The sequence below is a fragment of the Melopsittacus undulatus genome, chromosome 8, assembly GCF_012275295.1.
Source record: "Melopsittacus undulatus isolate bMelUnd1 chromosome 8, bMelUnd1.mat.Z, whole genome shotgun sequence".
Lineage (NCBI taxonomy): Eukaryota > Metazoa > Chordata > Aves > Psittaciformes > Psittaculidae > Melopsittacus > Melopsittacus undulatus.
The window spans coordinates 1564873-1584167 of NC_047534.1; the positions used below are offsets into that span (position 1 = coordinate 1564873).

Consider the following 19295-nt stretch of genomic DNA (forward strand, 5'->3'; position numbering starts at 1 on the left):
GAAGGAAAACGCATTGCAAAGAAGAACAAACAAATCCGGGTTAATTCTTCTTTGCCAAGCTCCATTCAGCCCTATAAAAGTCATGGGATTCAGGAATGTGGCGATAGCGTCAGTGTTTTCGGGTAGCGCATCCACAGTGTAGTGCGTTTTCAGGCTTCGGGAGCTGGTTCTGATTAGGATATTTTCTTTTGACAAGTTTTTTTCTGCTTTTCAGAAGAAAAAAGAAGGGGGGAGGAGGAAAGGACTTTTTGTAACAGTTGGACGAGAGATGGGGAAAAATCTGTTTGAAATATGCAGGGACCTGAAAGAAAACCTTGAGTGAATAATAAGTTTAACTGACCTTAAAATATCCCATTGCCATGAGGGATTTGAGAGTAATACTTCAAATGGATTTTTGATGAGGCTCTCCAGGCTGTGGGGAATTGAATATTTTACCCAATGCACTTTCTGATCTAGATTTTCACAATAACCAAGGAAAAACCTATTCTGAAATGCCTAAAGAGGGTTTCTGGGTTGGTTTTGTGTTTCTTTTACTTTCAAGCTCCAGCCAAGCAGGGGAAAATCCATTTCCTGGAAGGTGACTTCCCAGAACTATTTTTTCCTTCCCCCCTAATGTTAAATTTCATCCTAAGGCAGAATTCACCCCGACCCATATGGACCCTGATGTGGTGTCACTGTCCCCAGCATCCTTGTTGCCCCCTCTCTTTAAAGCCCATATTGGTGGGGGATGTTTGGGCAGGTACCCATGGGCAGAGCATCCTTTGCACAAAGGGACCCCCAAATCCCAGGACAGAGCATCCCTGTGGTCCTTCCTCTCTGAAATGGAAACAACCAGTGCTTTCTGGGCTGCTTTGCTGCCCATCCATCCAAGGGGCTGATACAATCAAAAGCACACAGGGATGTCTGATACCCTCAAGGGATGCCCATGCTTCTTGCCCTAACTCAGTCCTCAGGGATGAGGGGCAGTGCACATGAGGGCCAGTTGCTTATGGAGAGCAGTGGATGGGAGCTGCTGGTGTTCATAGCACGAGGCTCCTGCTCCCACCACACACTGTGACTTGAGGGCAGACAAGCATTTCCTCCTGCCCTACCTTGGTGGTCTTGGTGGAGACATGGTGGTCTTGGGCTCCCAAGGAGCTTGGGAAAGTGAGGCAAGGTCCCATTCAGCTTTATGGGGCAGCAGGATGGAGCCTTGAGCATCCTGGTGGAGCAGAACCTCTTGTGGTCCTGCTGCCTCACCATACACCGGTGGGATGGTGTGGGCTTGTCACCTACTCTGCCAAGACATCCAGTCTAGGTCATGCTTTGCCAAGAAAGGCTGGAGCAGATGATCCTGGAGGTCCCTTCCAACCTGGGATTCTGTGATTCTATTGTTGCTGCATCAGTGCAAAAGGCAATGCAAGATTCATTCCCCTCCTCTACCAGTGCAAAATGAAGAGCAGCTTTCTGCTTCTGCCATCTTCTACACTTCAACCTCCACTGCTCCACCAGCCACCACCTTCTGAGGGCTCAGGACTGTCTCAGGTATATACACCATGGCACAGAATAACTGGGGAGCAAATAACCTGGCTTTGAGTTTCTCATCCCTCTTTCCAAAGCTCTGAGCCCTTTTCTTGCTGCAGCTTCTCCATCCCATTTTTCCAGTCCCCCTGTGCTGCAGAGGCACAATTTTGCCTCACCTGAGAGTCTTTTCCCCATCAGGAATAGAGGCTGTGGCTCGAGACATGCTAACATCATGGGGCTGGGTGTGCTGGGATGCTGCTTGCTCATTTGTTCCTTATGAAAAGGCTGTTTGGATACAAACCAGCAGCAGGAATGCATTTCCCTGTCTCCACAAAGCTGGACACCCAAACACCCTGGTACCGAGTGGGATGTGGGGAGCTTGAAGCTCACTAAAGCAATCTCCTTGTGGGACTGGTGTGGATGGGGATGCTGGGTTTGGGCTGTGCTGGAGTTCCCTTCCCTGAGCCAAGGGCAGTGGTTGGGGTCCCAGCTCCTGCTCGGCCCCAGCTCTCATTGGAAATGTGCAAACTTCCTATTTCTGACCCTCATCCTCCATCAAATCCGTCTGGAATTGGGCGCTGGGATCAGACATGGCTGGGGGAAGGCAGGCAGACAGCCGTGTGGACAGGCAGACAGACCGTGTGATTGCTTAAGCCACATTTCCTTAGGAAGCCAGGCTAAAAATAATCCCAATCCAGTCCTTTTCCCACAAACGGCTCCGGTTGCCACAAACCCAGTGAAGAAATGTTTTGTTAGAGAATTCCCAGTTGTCCCTGCTGGAAGGAGGGAGGACCAGAGCACTGATGCCAGGATGAGAGACCCGAACCAGCCAGGCTGTGAGTGGAGACTCTCCATCCCTTCCAAGGCCATGGGGCTGGAAACCCCCCCTGTATCCTCTCAGCATTCCCGATGTCTCCTCATTCCCGTTCTCTGGAAATGCAGAAGCAGATTTTGGGCTGGTTTTCCCAGGAAAATGCGTAATCCACCCACATCTCCCTCCTCGGTGGGGGATTTCCTTCGCCTGGGGACCAGCTGCATCACAGCACAAGGGGATGGGAAGGATGAGCTCTGCCCTGTTGGGTGCCCAGCAGCATCCCAGCATCCCGAAACCTTGTTGTCCAGGCTTGGCTGGATTTCTGAGGCTTCTCCCTTATCTGCAGAGGAAATGGTTATTAGGTCCTGTGTGATGGGCTGCAGACAGGGAGGGAAGTCCTGCACACACATGGAAGTGGCTGAGCAGGTTGTCAGGGAGAGGAACCATTTGGCAGCGAGCTGCATGTCACACAGCTCCTCTCCCAGTTCCCTTTGCCTGGCTCCTGTGGTGTACTGGGAGATGCCAAGGGATGGGATGGCATGGAGCAGCTCGGGATGTATGAGCAATCACTGTGCTCCAGGGTGAAGCTCAGCCCTGCTCCTTGCCAGGAAACAGGGTTTTTTCTGATAGCACATAAAAAAGGAGCTAAATTTGTTTCCCATCTCCCCCTGGGCTGTGTTACAAATCTGACACAGATGGGGATTCTTTGTGTTTCTGTGGAAAACTGGATGCATTTTCCATCCCAACAAGAGCACAACAGCATCCGACCCGAGACAGACACCAACCACGCTGCAGTTCTGGTGTCTGTCACCGGTGCAGACGAGCTCACATGTGCTTTGTGGACAGCCAGGAGCTGAGATGTGACCATTGCAAGGGGTTTAGGTTGAAGTTTCCCCCCTTTTATCTCCCCAAAGGTGAGGAGGGAGGCTACAGACTGCAGCACCAGTGCACTGGGGTTTGGGCTGATGGATGGATGCTGTTGTGGTCTCTGCTTTGGGAAGGGGGAGACAAAGGGGTAGTTTGTTCTTTTGGGGGGCTTATGGGCACCCTCTGGGTGAAACCTCTCTCCTTCCATATGCAGTTATGGCTCTCTTGGCTGGGAAAGGTGGTGAGGAGGAGGCTGAGCATCTCTGGCTCCATCCCTGCATCATTGCAGACAGCTCTCCTGGTCAGGCACCACCATCACTTTCAGATGGTTAACCTTGGACTTCATCAGCTGAACTTGATGATCTTGAAGATCTTTTCCAGCCCACTTGATTCTGTGATTCTCTGGTTCTAAGAGCTTGTGAGCATTCCCCTTCCTCCTGACCTGGTTCAGATGTGGTTCTGGGGACGCCCCTCAGCAATGAGGTGTTGTTGAAGGGGCTGTAAGTACAGCAAAGCAAGGCTTGGCCACGCTTTACTGTGCATGCAGATGTTTTGGACCATGTTTGCTTGGCAGCATCATCGCAGGGTATGCCCAGATCTCTGATAGACTGGCCAAGAGCTGCCAGGCCACACACTGAGAAGGGCAGACATAGAGATGCTGTGTGCAACCATTGCTTTCAGACGGGTTAGCCTGGGGGTAACCTGCTGCTCTGCAGAGCTGCTCCTGTTCCAGGCCATCAGGCAGCACAGAGCTGTGCCTCCTGCCAGGCTGGGTGGGCAGCAGCACAGTGATCCCCTCCGTGAGCTGTCAAAGGCATCACAGCAGCAATGGGGATATGGCAATGGCTGCATCTTGCCCGTGGCTGGGGACCAGAGGGTCTATGCTGGTGGCATCGCTGCCTCAGCACATTCCTGCCTCCCCCCTGCCCCACTGCAGTGGGTCTGGGGCCACACGTGTGTGGGACATCTGCTCCCTGCCCCACAGAGGGTCCCCATGCACCAGGCAAGAGCGGATGCTGCAGATGCTGCTGCTCCTGTGCCAGCTCTTGAACCTGGCCCAGGCACACAGTGGGGTTTGTTTGAACTCAGGCAACTGCACCAATGTGGGGGCCAAACCCTCCAGCTTGTGCATCACTGGGTTTAGGGTTAGGGTTAGGGGCTGCTTGCTGAAGATGCTGCTTGCTCAGAGCAGAGCTGAGCAGGTCCAGAGCCATGCAGAGAGGGCAGCATTGGCACTGCTGGCTCCTCTCCACCCTCCTGCTCAAGCCCTGGATGGGTTTCCAGCACTGGAAGGTTTTGATGCTGCAGGATGCGGGGTCACCCCATGCAGGGTGGTGTGAGGGATGCTCCTGCAAGCCAAGGGTGGGATGAAGAGGTGAGGGAACTGGAACAGAGCAAGGCACCAGTCTGATTCTCCTCATTTGGAGCACTGGGGTGGCAAATGGGACATCCCATTCACTGCAGGACTGAGGCACCGAGTCACCAGTGCCTTTGGTGAGCGTTAGTTTCCCAAATACCTTTGTGGATCCAGCTAAGAGAGCTTAAAACCATCACTGGAAACTGTGCTGATGGATCCCTGTGGCTTCGCTGCAGACCTCAGACCTGGCTCCAGTTCATGAGCAAGGACTGATTTATGTCTGCTTAGGTAGAAATGAGACAGATTTGGATGCGATTCAGAATGACTCGTGGCTGGATTGAAGCTGAAGCTTTGAGCAGGGCTCAGTGCTTGTTCAGCAGGGGAAAGCCAGGCTGGGGAAGTGTTGCTGCAGAAGCCTCCATGAACTCTATCTGGGGGTCTCACCATGCTCTGGATCAGCACATGGTGATGGGAGAGGCACTGCTCAAGGGCAAGGTTCCAGCTCTCTCCTTGCTTGGAGCATCTTTGGTTTCCAAGTCACCTATTGCAGTTGTAGACTGGATGTGGAAGGTGCTGTGGGCAGGAGTTACATCAGGATTGCTTTTCTTATAACAGTTGAATTTGCTTGGTTTAAAACATGGGTTGTGTCCGTACATTTTGCTGCTTGATTTACTTAATGGAGTAGCAGCTGGAATTCTCACACAGGGAAAATGGTGCTGGAGCAGGAGCTGAGCATCCCAGGCAGGGAGTTTTTCTTGGTGTCTTCTACCAGTAGCATTTCCCACTGGCTGCCCAGTTTGGAGCCACATCCATCTCTCCCTCCTTCCCACATCCCCTCATTCATGTGTTAGATACAATACCTGGTGTATACCAGGTAGTGCCAAGGTGTACATCAAGTAGTGCTTGGATGAACTGGTTCAGTGATGGGTTTGTGCATTGGACCATAGGGTTTATGGCCAATTCATTGCTCTGAAATGCATTAATTGCTTTCTAATGAGCATCCAAACTTCGCTGATGCCAGCAGGATCTGGTGGCCCTGGCATGTGGCTTCAAATCCCAGTTCCAGAAAGTTCTAAGCCCTCATTTGAGTCCATTTAGAAGAGAAACTGCAGGAAAGACTTGAAAATGGAATGAGCCTGGGGGGAACTTCTCTATTCCCTGGAAGCAGTTGGGGGTCCCGTGCTCACCAGTGGGATGCTGAGCAGGAGGGGAGGATGGAGGAGGGCAAAGAGCACAGCAAAGGGCTCTCTCCTCCCTGGAGCACGTGCCATAGGGGCACGGGCAGCCCTGCGGCAGTGGCCTCGGAGCAGCCATCTGGAGCAGCCCCTTCCTTCCCTATGGCTCCACGAGGGCCGGGCCAGCCCCATACCGAGATCAAATAGACACAAGTACATGAAATTATTCATGGCTCTGGGGACGTGTCTCGATGCCTCGTCAGCATCTGCAAATCAAATCAAAGCAGCTGTCAATGTGCTGCCCAGGGGGAAGGGCTGGCTCTGGCAGACATGTGGATTCCTCCTTTCTTCCTTCCTCAGGAGGGATCCCACTGCTCCTGCACCTGCAATGGGGCTGGGACCCGAGGGTTGGATGTGGGGTTTGTGCCCATTGGGCTGCCTATCGCCTTCAACCCATCATAGAGGCAAGGAAGGATGCTGGGGACCCTGTGCCATCAAGGGCAGGTCCTGCTGCCAACACTGTGCCCTGGGCTAATTAGCTGGGCTAATTAGCTGGGAGTTTGCTGCTCAGGTCGCCCTGTGGGCTGTTATGGACCACCTGCAGCCATTGCCCCCCGAGGAGGTGGCACTGCAGGGCAGCAGGAGGATGGATGCACTTGAAATGCTGGAGGATCTTCATAGGATGGGTTTGGACCTTAAAGCTCCTCCAGCTCCAACCCCTGCCATGGGCAGGGACCCCTTCCACTGGAGCAGCTGCTCCAAGCCCCTGTGTCCAACCTGGCCTTGAGCACTGCCAGGGATGGGGCAGCCACAGCTTCTCTGGGCACCCTGTGCCAGCGCCTCAGCACTTAACCCAGCAGCACTGTGCCCTTTGTGGGGTTAAGACATGGGATTGAAAACCACCATCTCCCCATGGGCACAGAGATCCCTGGAGCATCTGCACTGGATCCATCCATAGTTTGCCTATGTGGGGTGAGGTGGAGTGGGGAGGCTTGGGGAGGAGGTGGTCGGAGGGATGGTTGTTACACCCTCCATGCCATGTGAGTGCAGTGTCATGGGCAAACCAGCTCTGATGCTCTTGTGCTTCATCATTTGTGTTTAGGAGCTGCTTTTAACCAAGGCTGGTTTTCCTTTTGCCCAGTTGAGCACCAGGAAGGGGGAGGAATTCCCGTTTCTGCTGGCCACGTAACTTTAACCCCCCCCCAAATTAGATTCTGTGGGCTTTTTATGTGCTTCCCATGCTCTCCTCCGCCTAGGTGGGAAACCAGGAATGATCAGCCCATTGCTGTGAGGGATAATTTAGTGAAACCCAATATGTGTAATTTCTATGTGTGATTGAAAACAAAGGCCTTGGACAGACTTCTGGTGATCCCAGGGATTGGTTTTCCTCATTTTCTGAACCAGCAATAGCTTTTACTCCTGTACAGCCTTCCATGTGCTGCCCCATAAGAAACAGCCATTGGAAGCATATAAGTGTGTGCTATGTATGTAACTGCGCTATGCTCACCCCAATAACCCTGGGGTTACCCCAGACCAAACCAGATGCAGAGTCCACAGCCTGAAGAGCAATTTGTCCTTGTTTATGGGTGCATCCCATGGATCCATTACCAGAGGTATGAACATTATCCCCAGTGCCCATCCTCGGGCTGCAGAAGAGCATCATTTGTGTTTCCCCTTGCTCAGCCACAGTCAGGTCATAAACCACAAGATGCATGGGGAGGAGAGAGCACGTTTAAAGGGCTGATCCCGTTGAAAGGTGTAATAATCTCCTGGATTACTTGCTGGGGAAGCTGCGGGAAGATTTACAGCCTTGGAAAGGGATTATCAGCAGCGGCTGCTGCCAACTCATTTCTTCCTTTTCTTCTCCAAGAGGAAGGAAGTTTTTCATTGCATCCCTGCCGCTGGCGGATGCTCCCCCCACAGCCCAACCACTGCAGCAGTTCTCATGCCTTAGGAGGGAGCTAAAGGAAGCCACACGATGCCAGGTTTATCCTTATCTCCACTCTCAGGTGCGAGAGGGAAATTCAAGCCTGTGTTGGAATTATGCTGGTGTGAGCTTACACCTTCCCTGCTCGGAGCCTCAGGGTGCTGAGCTGGTGGAGGGGTCTGGTCTGCTTCCAAAGAGGAGGAATTGATCCAGGGCTCCAGGAGCATCTCACCAAGCCCCAGCTGCAGGAATAGGCTTTGCATGGATGGCACCAGGGCTGGATTTGCTGTGAGCCAAACAGAGACCCAAATCCCGAGCATCCCTTGGGGACCAAACCCCAGTGTCTGCATCCCCCATCCCAGCATGGTCACACTGGCTGAGAACAGAGCTGGAGGGAGCAGCATCCCAGGCTGGAGCCCAGGGCCACTCATGCACTGAGTTTGTGAGTCCTCTCCAGTGCTCCCACCCTATACACGAGGGATGGGATGTGCAGGGGGGGTGGTTGTGTTTGATTCATCCCCCTGGCAGGGAGGTGGTGGGTCGGGGCAGCAAAGCCCTTTAATTGTGTGCAATGAAGGCTGACAGGGCTGAGGAGCAGCCTTTGAGAGGGGAACTGAACCTTCAATTCCTGAATAAATCATCTCCAGTCTGTTGCTCCTTCATCTGCAAGCTGTTTGAGCGTGGGCCCGTATTCACTGCTGGGAAGGGTCATTTGGAGATCAGAGCCCTCGGCTGACCCAGGTCACAGGCAAGACACCTGCCACAGGCTGTCCCCATGCCCCCGGGAATGCCGGGACTCTGGAATCAAAGGGACACAAGGGATTGAGCCCATAGAAGAGGGTTTCTAATTGCTGCCGGGCAGACGTGCTTCATTCCAGAGGGATGGAGAGGGCTGAGCCCTGCCCTTGCCTTTCACCAGCCCCAGTCCAGCATCCCAGCAAGGTTGGGTTTTGGGGATTCACATCCCTGTTCTGCTCCTTACCTGATTCCATTGGTGAGCAGGAGTCCCAGGGTGGCTGTGGCTTTGTGCCTTGGTTCCAAGAGCACAGAGAGACCAGAGTGGTGCTGATGCATCATAGAATCAGAATGATTTGTGTTGAAGGGAGCTTAAAGCTCCTCCAGCTCCAACCCCTGCCACAGGCAGGGACCCCTTCCACTGGAGCAGCTGCTCCAAGCCCCTGTGTCCAACCTGGCCTTGAGCACTGCCAGGGATGGGGCAGCCACAGCTTCTCTGGGCACCCTGTGCCAGCGCCTCAGCACCCTCACAGGGAACAGCTTCTGCCTAAGAGCTCAGCTCAGTCTCCCTCGGGCAGGTTCAAGCCATTCCCCTTGGCCTGTCCCTACAGGCCCTTGTCCCAAGCCCCTCTCCAGGTTTCCTGCAGCCCCTTTAGGCACTGGAGCTGCTCTAAGGTCTCTCCTTAGGATCCCTCTCTTCTCCAGGCTGAACCATCCCAGCTCTCTCAGCCTGGCTCCAGAGCAGAGCTGCTCTGTGGCCTCCTCTGTACCCACTCCAACAGCTCCATCAAGGGTGAGCAGGGATCATCTCTGAACCCCATGGATGCTCTCAGAGGCCAAACACCCCTTCCTGCAGCGCTGTCCTTCCCAAGCAGGGAAGGAGCAGCTCCCTTATTAACTCTGATTCCTGCTCCCCATAATCATATGCTGTTCTGGGCATTCACCGGGAGCCCTTTGGCCTTAATGACCCCACTGGAATAACCATGCAAAGAGAAAAACCTTCGGGGCCTTGAGCTGCCCATAATTGCAACCCCAGCCATAAACATGAGCACGATCGTGATGCAAATGACAGGCAGTGGAGGGAAGCGGGTCTGGGTTGGAGCAGGAGCAGGAAAGGATGCAATGCCCTGTGCTGTTGGGGGGACCAGCCTTTTTCTCACCTTCCTGCTGGGGTTGGGCACTTGGGGTGTGCAGTGGCTGGATGGGTTTATAGAAGGGTAAAGCAGCCAGTTCTTATCAGGGCTAAAAACTGGGTATCGGGTGGCTTGTGAAAGAGCCAGGCCATTAGAAATGCTAATGCTGGCTCCAGCTTCTCCCCTTTCCCTGCTCCACATCAACCAGATCTTTATGTTAAGTTAAACACAAAGCTCTTCTGCTCCTGGCCCTTCCTGAACCCCCCCAACAGACCCTCCTGCTTTGTAGCCCGTGTCTTTAGTAGGACAAAGCAGCTGATGAAGGGTCTGGGGTGCTTGGAGCCCATAGGAAACAGCCCTGTCCCATGGTACCACCCAACCCATCACACCTTCCTTCTCCTCTGAGCTTCTTTTGCCACCTGAATCCCAGCCCAGGGACCTCATTCCCTGTGGTCTGGCAATGGGAGAGCTCTGGGTGCCTTGTGTTGGTAAGCCATGGCCTTAGCCAGAGGCTGCGTGGGGTCAGGAGAGGATGCTCAGAGATGCGCAGGGATGCTCCAGCTGGGAATGGGGCAGGGCAGGACCCAGCAAACCACTGGGATGTTTCATGTACAAACCCTAATGAGGAGCAAAGGGCAGGGGGATGCAAAGAAGCATTAATAAATGATCTTCCTTGTTGTTAATTGCCATGTCTCAGAGCCAGCCCATGGTGAAGCCGAGGCTTGGCTGCCCTTCCGGGAGCATCACAGGCTGTTCCTGCTGGCATTACCATATTCAGGTTTCCCTGCTTAAAGCCAATTAGCTCCTGGCCAGGCCTGATTGGGAAGCCCTGGCCTCATTTGCACGGGTTTGAATGGTGAAAGAAGCAAAACTAATGGAGACAGGTCTGGGATGGAGCCGGGGGCTCTGCCTGGACCTGCTGCCGCAGCCAAAGGGGCAGCAGGGAACAAGACAGGGAATAACACAGTAATTAGGGATAAAAAGGAACACGGCCTAATTTACTCCTGTGCTGCTTGATGGTGAGTTCAGCCTCCCATGCCTTGTGCTGTGGTTCAGCAGATGCCTTTTGGAAGAGGAGGTGATGGAGGGGACCGGGGTGGGGGGTAAACCAGGCTGCCCACATATCCCCCACCCTGCTCTGGGGTCCAGCATCCCTTTGGCAGAGCAGTGAGCAGGGATACAAGGCTGGATTCATCCCTCTGGACATTCTATCCCCCTCACTGCTTTCTCACCCCTTGCTTCCCAGCAAAGGTGCAAGGAAAAGGCCGGTATCTAAAAGCCTACACAACTGGTTCCAGTTTAACAACTTCATAGCTGCCCTGCAGCCACAAAGGCAGCCTTGTCCCACTGGGTGAGATAAGCCTGTTGGGGCGATTCATATGCAGATCCGGGTGGTACCGGGTGTCTGCTGGGAGAGGATAAATCTGTCCCAAGCCTTGTCCCCCTCTCCTGGTTCCAAACTGTTTTACATTTACACAAAAAGGGTCCTGTCCTGCATTGAGCCTCTCACCCTGCCTTGAGAGAGGAGGTGCCTTGGAACCGGGTGCTGATGGGTGTCCCCTGCCCAGACAAGGCTAAGCTGGGGCTGTCCTTGGCTGGTTTTGTCCCCTCATCACCCATCTCATTGCCTTGAAAGAGTCTCTTTGGTCCTGCAGAAAGCTCTCAACCATATCCCCTGCAGCAGAGCCCCCCTGGCCTCTCGCTGGCTTTTGTTGGGGCTGGTTTTGTCAGCGCTTGGGGTGTTTAATGATAATGGAGAGGCTTTTCCCCCTCTTTTCTATTCCACTTTTAGTGATACCATAGAGCCTGCAAGCCCTGATCTGGACGGCATCCGTCACCCTGTGGTTAACTGGGGTTTTGGGGCCTCTCTTCATACTCCCGGTGATGCTGGTGTGTTTAGGGGGATGAATCATGGATTATCCAACATGTTAATGCAGGTGGGTGCTAACACAGGGATGGGCTTGGGCTGGAGACTATCAGTGAGGTTGTCCTCTGATGGGCACATCCATTACTGCATGCTCTCAGCTTGATGCTGGGAGGAGTTCTCCTTCATCTGCAACAAAATCATGCCAGAGTCAAGGAATCCTGAACCGATTGGCCCTGGAAAGTTTTGTCATCCCAATGTTTGGAAGTTTGCTTTGATTATTGATTATTTCATGCAGCTCTCTGCATTTTCATTGTGCTGTAAGATACTGCACCTTGCTACCTCTGCAGAGGAGGTCATTCACCTAAATGAGGTCCTGTGAGCACAGCAATCTGCAATTTCCCACTGATTATAATAGAGGCAATGTCCTGGAGAGCTCCAGAATCCCTTGGATTGCATCTGGGTTGGAAGCAATAAGGGGATGCTACAGACTTGCTGGCTCACCCCTCGGTGCATGGCCACAGCAGCCAGTGCAGAGCAGGAGGTGACCACAGCCTGGAGGATGGGAGGAGGATGAGGAGGATTCACCCTGGGTGCATTGAAAGGAAAACTTGGTCAAATGATGGGTAGAAGTTGACATTTTCCATCCCCCTCTGTGATTTTGCTGTTTCCTTTCACATGTAGGAAACCCAACCTTTGATGCCTCTCAAATAGTGGTTTTACTACTTACTAAAATTGAAATGAATCAGCTTAATAGGAAGGTAAAAGAGTTTTATCCTTCCTCTGGGGCACATGGAGCATACATTGAAGTACACTCCCCCTCCAGGGTTTCTGAGGTGCCCCCCCCTGCAGTGCCATGTACCTGCAGGTGATGCTCAGCATTCCCAATGGGCTCTCTTCAGAATTAACTGGATTCAATTACAGCTTCCAGTGCTGCAGTGGGGCCTGTGGCAGCCTGGCCTGCTCTTTGCCAGTTTAAGGCAGATCTGGAGGGAGACAGGGGTCATCAATAATTAACTGGGGTCATTTAGGGGAAGTATTAAGGAGTTAATGAAAATGGGAACTACTGCAATTATCTTGCAAGTGGCTGGGAGTGACTGAGCTGCTGAGGAAGAGGAGGTGTTGGAGGCTGCTGCTGTGATGTGGTACTGGGGTGATGCTGGGATCCAGCTCCTCTGGTGGGTGGCGGTGGAGTTATCCAAGGGTTTAAACCAGAACCTATCCGAGGGTCCATTGTAGAGCTTATGGCTCTGATGGACCAGCCCTAGGGTCCGTGGGATATCACTGCCCTATTGCTGTCCCTGGTTGGGGAGGAAGGGCTCTGCACCCCATCACAGCTCAAAGGCATAGGAACTGCCCACGGCAGCTCCTGCAGAGTTGGGAATCCCTATCCCACCATGGGCTTTTAGTAAAGATTCTGGTTTCATGACATTTTAATGAAGCCAAGGATGCTGTGGTTTGCTTTAATTACAGTAGGAGCAGTTGGTGTGTGCTGAGAAGCCCTTGGTCAGCAGGATGAGGGCAGGGAAGATGCTGGTACTGATGGCTGCAGCATTGCCTGTGATGAGGGGGATCCAGGGGTCCCTCCACCCCACAGACCCCCTAGTGATGGTCCCAGCACCATGGGGCTCACCCTGGCCCTTGTCCCTCTGCAATAAGGAACAGACAGGGTGAAATGGCTTTTATTGACCCTTTTACTGAGGCATCTGTCTCCCATTGCTCTGGTTTGTCCTTGGGAACACCGTGATGGCAACAGCAGCAAACCCAATCCATCGCCTTGTACCAAAGCTGGGCACAGCCCTGCATTCCTGAGCTCGGGTACAACCAGTGCTGGGCTGTGGAGCACAGCTTGAGGACAAGTGGTTTCATGTGGACACTCTGGCATCCCAAATCACATCATCCCAAAGGCTTGTTAATAAACCTTTTATTGCAAGGAGCTGGTTTGCTGTGCAGGAATCCCAGTGTTACAGAATCATCGAGTCACAGAATAGAAAAGGTTGGAAAAGGTTGGAAAGGACCAGGGAAACACTGCAGAAATTCCTTAACAAACCATGCAGAGGAGCTGCCTGGAGCATCCTGGCAACCCCTGTGCCAGGTTTCTTGGTGTATTCAGTGTTAAACACACTTTGCTGCCATGGAAGCACAAGCAGCAGGTTGGGGAGATGCTAGGAGCTGTGTTCAGAGATGTCCTGTTGGGTTTGCTTTGCTCTTGGCAGGGGATGGGGCTGTAAGAGCCTGACCCTGGTTTGGGAAGGTGCTTCCCAGTGGGAATCATCGAATCAGGGAGTGGTTCTGGTTGAAGGGACCTTAAAGCTCATCCAGCTCCAAGCCCTGCCATGGGCAGGGACCCCTTCCACTGGAGCAGCTGCTCCAAGCCCTGTCCAACCTGGCCTTGAGCACTTTCAGTGTCCACAGTCAGCCCCTCTATGAGCACAGTTATGTGGGACAGTGAGGAAAGGTGCTGGAAAGGATGGGAAAACACCTTTGCTGCCATGGGATGCACGGATCCCACAAGGCATCTCGCCTGCCTGAGCATCACAGGATCCAGGGATCAGAAGTGGCTCTGAAAACAGTGGCACTGCCCAAAAACATAGAAGGAAAAAGGAGGGAGGAAAGCCACAAGTGGCTTTTGCCTCTTGTCTGGGGGAGGGATCTGTGCGGGGCCCAGCAAATGCTTTTAATCAAGTGTTCTTTCCTACGTCCAGGGGAAAAATCCCAGAAACCTCAAGGCTTTTCCCATTACATAAGGAGCAGATGGGGCTGGGCAGAGCCTTGGCTTCCCCACAGCTCAGCCCCGGCTGCGGCGTGGCCAGTCCCCTCCTGCTATGGGATGGAGCATGGGATGGGGACCACCAACCCCCCCTGTGTTGCTGCCAAGAGCTGGCCCTGCTGTGGGACCCAGGTGGGAAGGTGCATCCTCATCCTCATCCTCATCCTCCTGCTCTGCCACCATTCCCTAAGCAGGGTTTTGGAGCTCTCCCTGCCCTTTGTGGGTCAGGTTGGCCTTGAATAAGCATCATTAAGCCCCTGCCTGGGTGAGGTAGAGGGATGCAGGGGTCAGGGGGATGCTCCTCTCCTTTCCTGTAAGCCCTAAGGGACCCAGGCTGGAGCAGCCCCAGTGGGCACCTTGTGTTTTAAAACCAGAATTCTTCCAATGAGGCAAACTGGAAAATCCTTGTAGGAAACAGTGTCCAGCCCCAGCTCTCTCCTTCTGGTCAAATAAAACATCGCAGTTAGGCTTGATTTTTATTGGCTTAACTTTAACATAGAACCCCAGACTGGTTTGTGTTGAAGGGACCTTAAAGCTCATCCAGTTCCAACCCCTGCCACTGGCAGGGACCCCTTCCACTGGAGCAGCTGCTCCAAGCCCCTGTGTCCAACCTGGCCTTGTCACAGTTAATATCCTTGGTACTCATCCTATGATCCCTTTGGTTATAGAGCCACTTCGATTGGATCCCTGTGTGTTTGCTGCCCCATACAAGTGATCCTGGGCCAGGACAGTGGGTGTTTGCTGGCTGGATGAATGCAGGCATCCTTCACAAGCCATGTCATCACTTGGTGCCTCAGTTTCCCTTTGTAAACCAGCCCTTGCCTGCTGGGTTAAGTGCTCTGCCACCTGCTAACTAAAGCCCTAGCTAGGAACAAAACCCATGCTTATTCTTGCTATGTATTATGTGTATTTGAGCAACCTGCTCTAGTGGAAGGTGCCCCTGCCCATGGCAGGGGTCCCTCTGAGCGTGATTTGGGGAATGGGAACCATGGGGACCATGTCCTATGGCAGCGCTGGGGAAATGAAGCTGTTCCAATCCCACATGAGCTCCGGGGCAGGTGCCTGTGCTGGTGGCAGCAGGGACCTGTTCTGCAGCCCCTGGCTCCCTCAGGGCTGGGTAATGTCACTGCAATTAACGCCTCATTAAAGTGCAGGAGGGAACAATCGGGGCTGTGAGCTCTGCCCAGCACAATGCTGGGCCCTGGGAGGGTTTTCTGCCTCTTTGTATAGAAGGAAACAGTCTTTTTCTGGCCTTAACTGCTTGCTGGCTGGAGGCAAAGAGGTGGGAGCCCTGCTGGGCATCTCCATCCCCAGCTCTCGCATTGCCTTAGCCTGAGGATGCACACCCCATAGTGAGATCTTCCTCTTTGCCACCCGGTGTTGCGTTGGCACCTCTGGGACGTGATGGAATGGGATGAAACCAGCCCCGTCCCAAAATGTGTGTGTAACTCACTGGGATGAGGAGGAAGAAGCAGGAGGGATTTCCAGGGTTGGGAAGGTTGATGGGGACCAACTGCCTGTAAATGCCCTCTGGATGGTGCTGCTGGAGGGGCAGGGACAGGGAGTCCCTTGCTGGGGACAGATCCTGGTGGGGAGGCTGAGACAAGGTGAGCATAAAGACCCAGGTATGGGGGCTCCTCAAAGGCTTTTGAAGCTGAGGAGGTGACTGATGGGATGTGACAAGGCAGTGCTGCTGACTGGCAGGAGGGGAAGGAGAGAGGTGGTTGTGATTGGAGACCCTTGGTCATTCCTAGCTGCTTTTTGGGGCTTGCTCCTGTGTATTCCCATCACATCAGAGCATCTGTGCCTTGAGCCCTGACCAGGTCCCTTTCTCTCCCCAGGAGCCTGATGCCACGCACACTGGAGGGGCAGATCACCATGGAGAAGACCCCCAGCTACTTCGTCACCAAGGAGGCTCCTCGGCGCATCTACAACATGTCCCGGGACACGAAGCTGATCGTGGTGGTGCGGAACCCGGTCACCCGCGCCATCTCGGACTACACACAGACCCTGTCCAAAAACCCCACCATCCCCAGCTTCCAGGCCCTGGCCTTCAAAAACATCAGCACGGGACTGATCGACACCAGCTGGAGCGCGGTGAGGATTGGGATCTACGCCAAGCACCTGGATAACTGGCTCCAGTACTTCCCCCTCTCCAAGTTCCTCTTTGTCAGTGGGGAGAGGCTTGTCAGTGACCCCGCTGGGGAGATGGGCCGTGTCCAGGACTTCCTGGGTCTCAAGAGGGTGGTGACAGACAAACACTTCTATTTTAATGAGACCAAGGGGTTTCCTTGCCTGAAGAAGCCGGAGGGCAGCAGCAAGCCTCGCTGCCTGGGCAAATCCAAGGGGCGACCGCATCCCAAAATAGACCTGCAGGTGGTCCAGCGCCTGCGGGAGTTTTACAGACCCTTCAACATGAAGTTCTATCAGATGACAGGGCAGGACTTTGGCTGGGACTGAGCCATCCATAGGGCAGGATGCTGTGGTGGGACCTGATCTGCCCAGCAGTGTGGGGAGCCAGGACAGAGGGCCAGGGATGCTTGTGGCTTCCTTGGTCCAGGGATGCTCGCAGCTGCTGTGGTCCAGGGATGCTTGTGGCCACTGTGGTCCAGGGATGCTTGTGGCCACTGTGGTCCAGGGATGCCCATCGCCACCCCACCAGCAACCTCCTCCCTTCGTTCTAATTTATATTGGACCTTTTCTGGTGAGAAATGGACATTTCTGGAGTAGAGAGAAATATTTAAAGAATAAAACCACAGATTCCCCCTCTCCCCTCCCCAGCCAGATTAAATATTCTTCCATATAAATGGTGCTCATCTCTATTAACTGTGACCATTCCGGCTGGTGAGTGAGAGCGTGTAAGTGTGTGGATGGGGGTATGTGTGTGCGTGGGGATGACACCTCTGCCATCCACAACAGAAGCTTTGGGAAGCAGTTGGGCTCTGGGGTGTGTGGGGCAGGGGGTGAGGCTGGCCATGGGGCAGACCCCGTGTGTGGGGTATGTGTTGGAGACAGAAAACAGTCTGCAGGAGTTTCCTTAGTTAAGAAAGGCAATTAGAGGCAGTAGCTTTGAATAAATGCCAGGTCTGGGTTTAGGGGGAAACCTTGCATAGGGAGAGGGAGTTGTATATCACATACCTTCTTATGTTCCTGGAGTAACCCAGATGATAACATTTCTAACCCTGAGGATGGAATTCCCTTTTTCCCCCTAATTCACCCAAGCAAAGCAGGCAAAACCCCAGGCTCTGACCTTTCAGTTCAATAATCACAATAGACTTTGAAACCTGCAGCCATAGAAGAGCCAACATGGGAGGCTGCAGGAATTAGTTTAATCTGAATTAACTACTTTTCCCCTAATTAAAGATGGGCAAAACATTTCATTAACTCTAATATCTTATTAGTGACTTGGATTTGTCTCTTTAATGAGCTAATTACACGTTTTCAAGGGCCCTCAGGCTCTGTATTGTTTGCAAATACACTTTGGCTGTGGTTCCTTCTATGGTGCAGCATCCCAAAGCAGACATCCCAAAGCTGGTCATCCAACCAGGCCTGTCCTGCCAGGTGTGCCATCACCTCCCCTCCTTGCTGTTGCTCTCAGGGGTGATGGAGGTGGTGGGTACAACTCCCAGGATGCACAACAGGCACCAGCCCCTTTGCTCCCAGCTCCTGCATGGTTTTACACCAGCAGATGTGATTTATCCCACACAGTTCTCCCTGCTCCCATGTCCCCCCTTTGTGCCCCTTGGAGGTGGCACGTTTTCTGTATTGATGCTCCAGGCTATAGCTGAGTTCGAACACATTTGTTCTATTCATCCCCTGGGACAAGTGATGTGCAGGGATGGGCTTAACATGATGTTGGAGTTAACTGCGAACAGTTGCTTGTTTCAGAGCATCATGGTGTTGGTCTATGTGTGTGTGAGGGGCACAGGGACAGACACAGATGCCACCACTGTGATGCCAGCACCTTGGGTCTTTATGGCCAGCATTAAGAAACTGGGATATTCTAAAGGAATAATAAGAAGGGATGAAATCGGGGCTGTTTCTGCTGATTAAGACCCAGAGCCCTCTGAGCGATGCAGGGTGGGCTCAGCACCCCATGCCCATTGCAGGGCCTGTGAGTGCCCATGCCACAGACCCGCTGGGGGCTGGATGTGGCACGGCTGGAGCCCGTTGTCCCAGTGCTGGCAGCTCCGCATGATGGACTGCGCTCCGCTTGTTTAGGTTTTGTTTCCAGCCACGACATTCGACCACATTATTCCCCACCAAGGGCTTTAAAGTTTCCCAAGTGCCTGTGAAAGCCTGGAAGCGCTGATAGTGATCCTATTTCTCAGCTGAGTGACTGCATTCAGCCCCAGCCATATTGATATGCAAAACGTTAAGGGTCCCGGCTCTAAAGATGGTTTCTGTCTGCCCTGTGAAAGGGACCCATACTTTTTTAAAGCCCGGGCCTTTCTAAAGCTGCACAATACCATATAGACTATGCCATTTAAAGCATCTGAAGCGACCCAAAATGTATTGAAAGCTTGCTTTGCAGACTCATTAAGACTACTCAATAGGTTCTGGCAAATACGGTGCCGGGGCTGACCGCATGTATTAAGACTTTTGAAGTGTTACACAAACCCCCTGCTTAAACTAATTGCTGCCCCACAGCTCATGAGGTCAAGTATTTGTATTCATTGCCTCGAGAGGAGCCACTTATGGGTCTGCCCAGGTGAAGTCTGCACTTCATTAGATCAAGACAATAAAAGCGGCTTGGGGTAGGAAGGAGGAAGATGGAATCTCCAGGCTCTTCCTCTGAGATCAAGCACAGGGTTATGTGCTGATGTCCACCATGGCAGAGTTTTGGGTTGTTTCTGGTGCTTCCAAGAGGAGCGATGTGCTTCCAACCAAAGGGTGGGCATTGCTGGAGCAGTGGTGGTTTGAAGCTCCACTAAGATGCTTCGTTCCCCAAGGTCAGCCCAACTGGGATCACATAACATGCTCGTGCATCATGTGTTTCTCATGTCTATGCAGAGCAGAAGCCACCATTGCCATCACTGCCTTATCCACCTAATAAAACGCCTGGATTTAGGAAAATCAGCAATTGATGTACTGGAGGTGTCAGTGGAGGCACCACACGGCCCTTGTGCCATCTCACCGAGAGCTCAGGA

At 53.0% G+C, this 19295-nt stretch overlaps 1 protein-coding gene across 1 annotated transcript in view; it reads left to right on the forward strand.

Moving 5' to 3' along the window:
- HS3ST6 (heparan sulfate-glucosamine 3-sulfotransferase 6) overlaps positions 1 to 16752 on the forward strand; it is a 31274-nt gene extending 14522 nt beyond the window's left edge. Inside the window, exon 2 of the mRNA XM_034065482.1 lies at positions 15987 to 16752. Coding sequence (XP_033921373.1) covers positions 15987 to 16605 — 619 coding nt within the window. The 3' untranslated portion in view covers positions 16606 to 16752. The remainder of the gene's footprint in view (positions 1 to 15986) is intronic.
- Positions 16753 to 19295: the final 2543 nt, after the last annotated feature.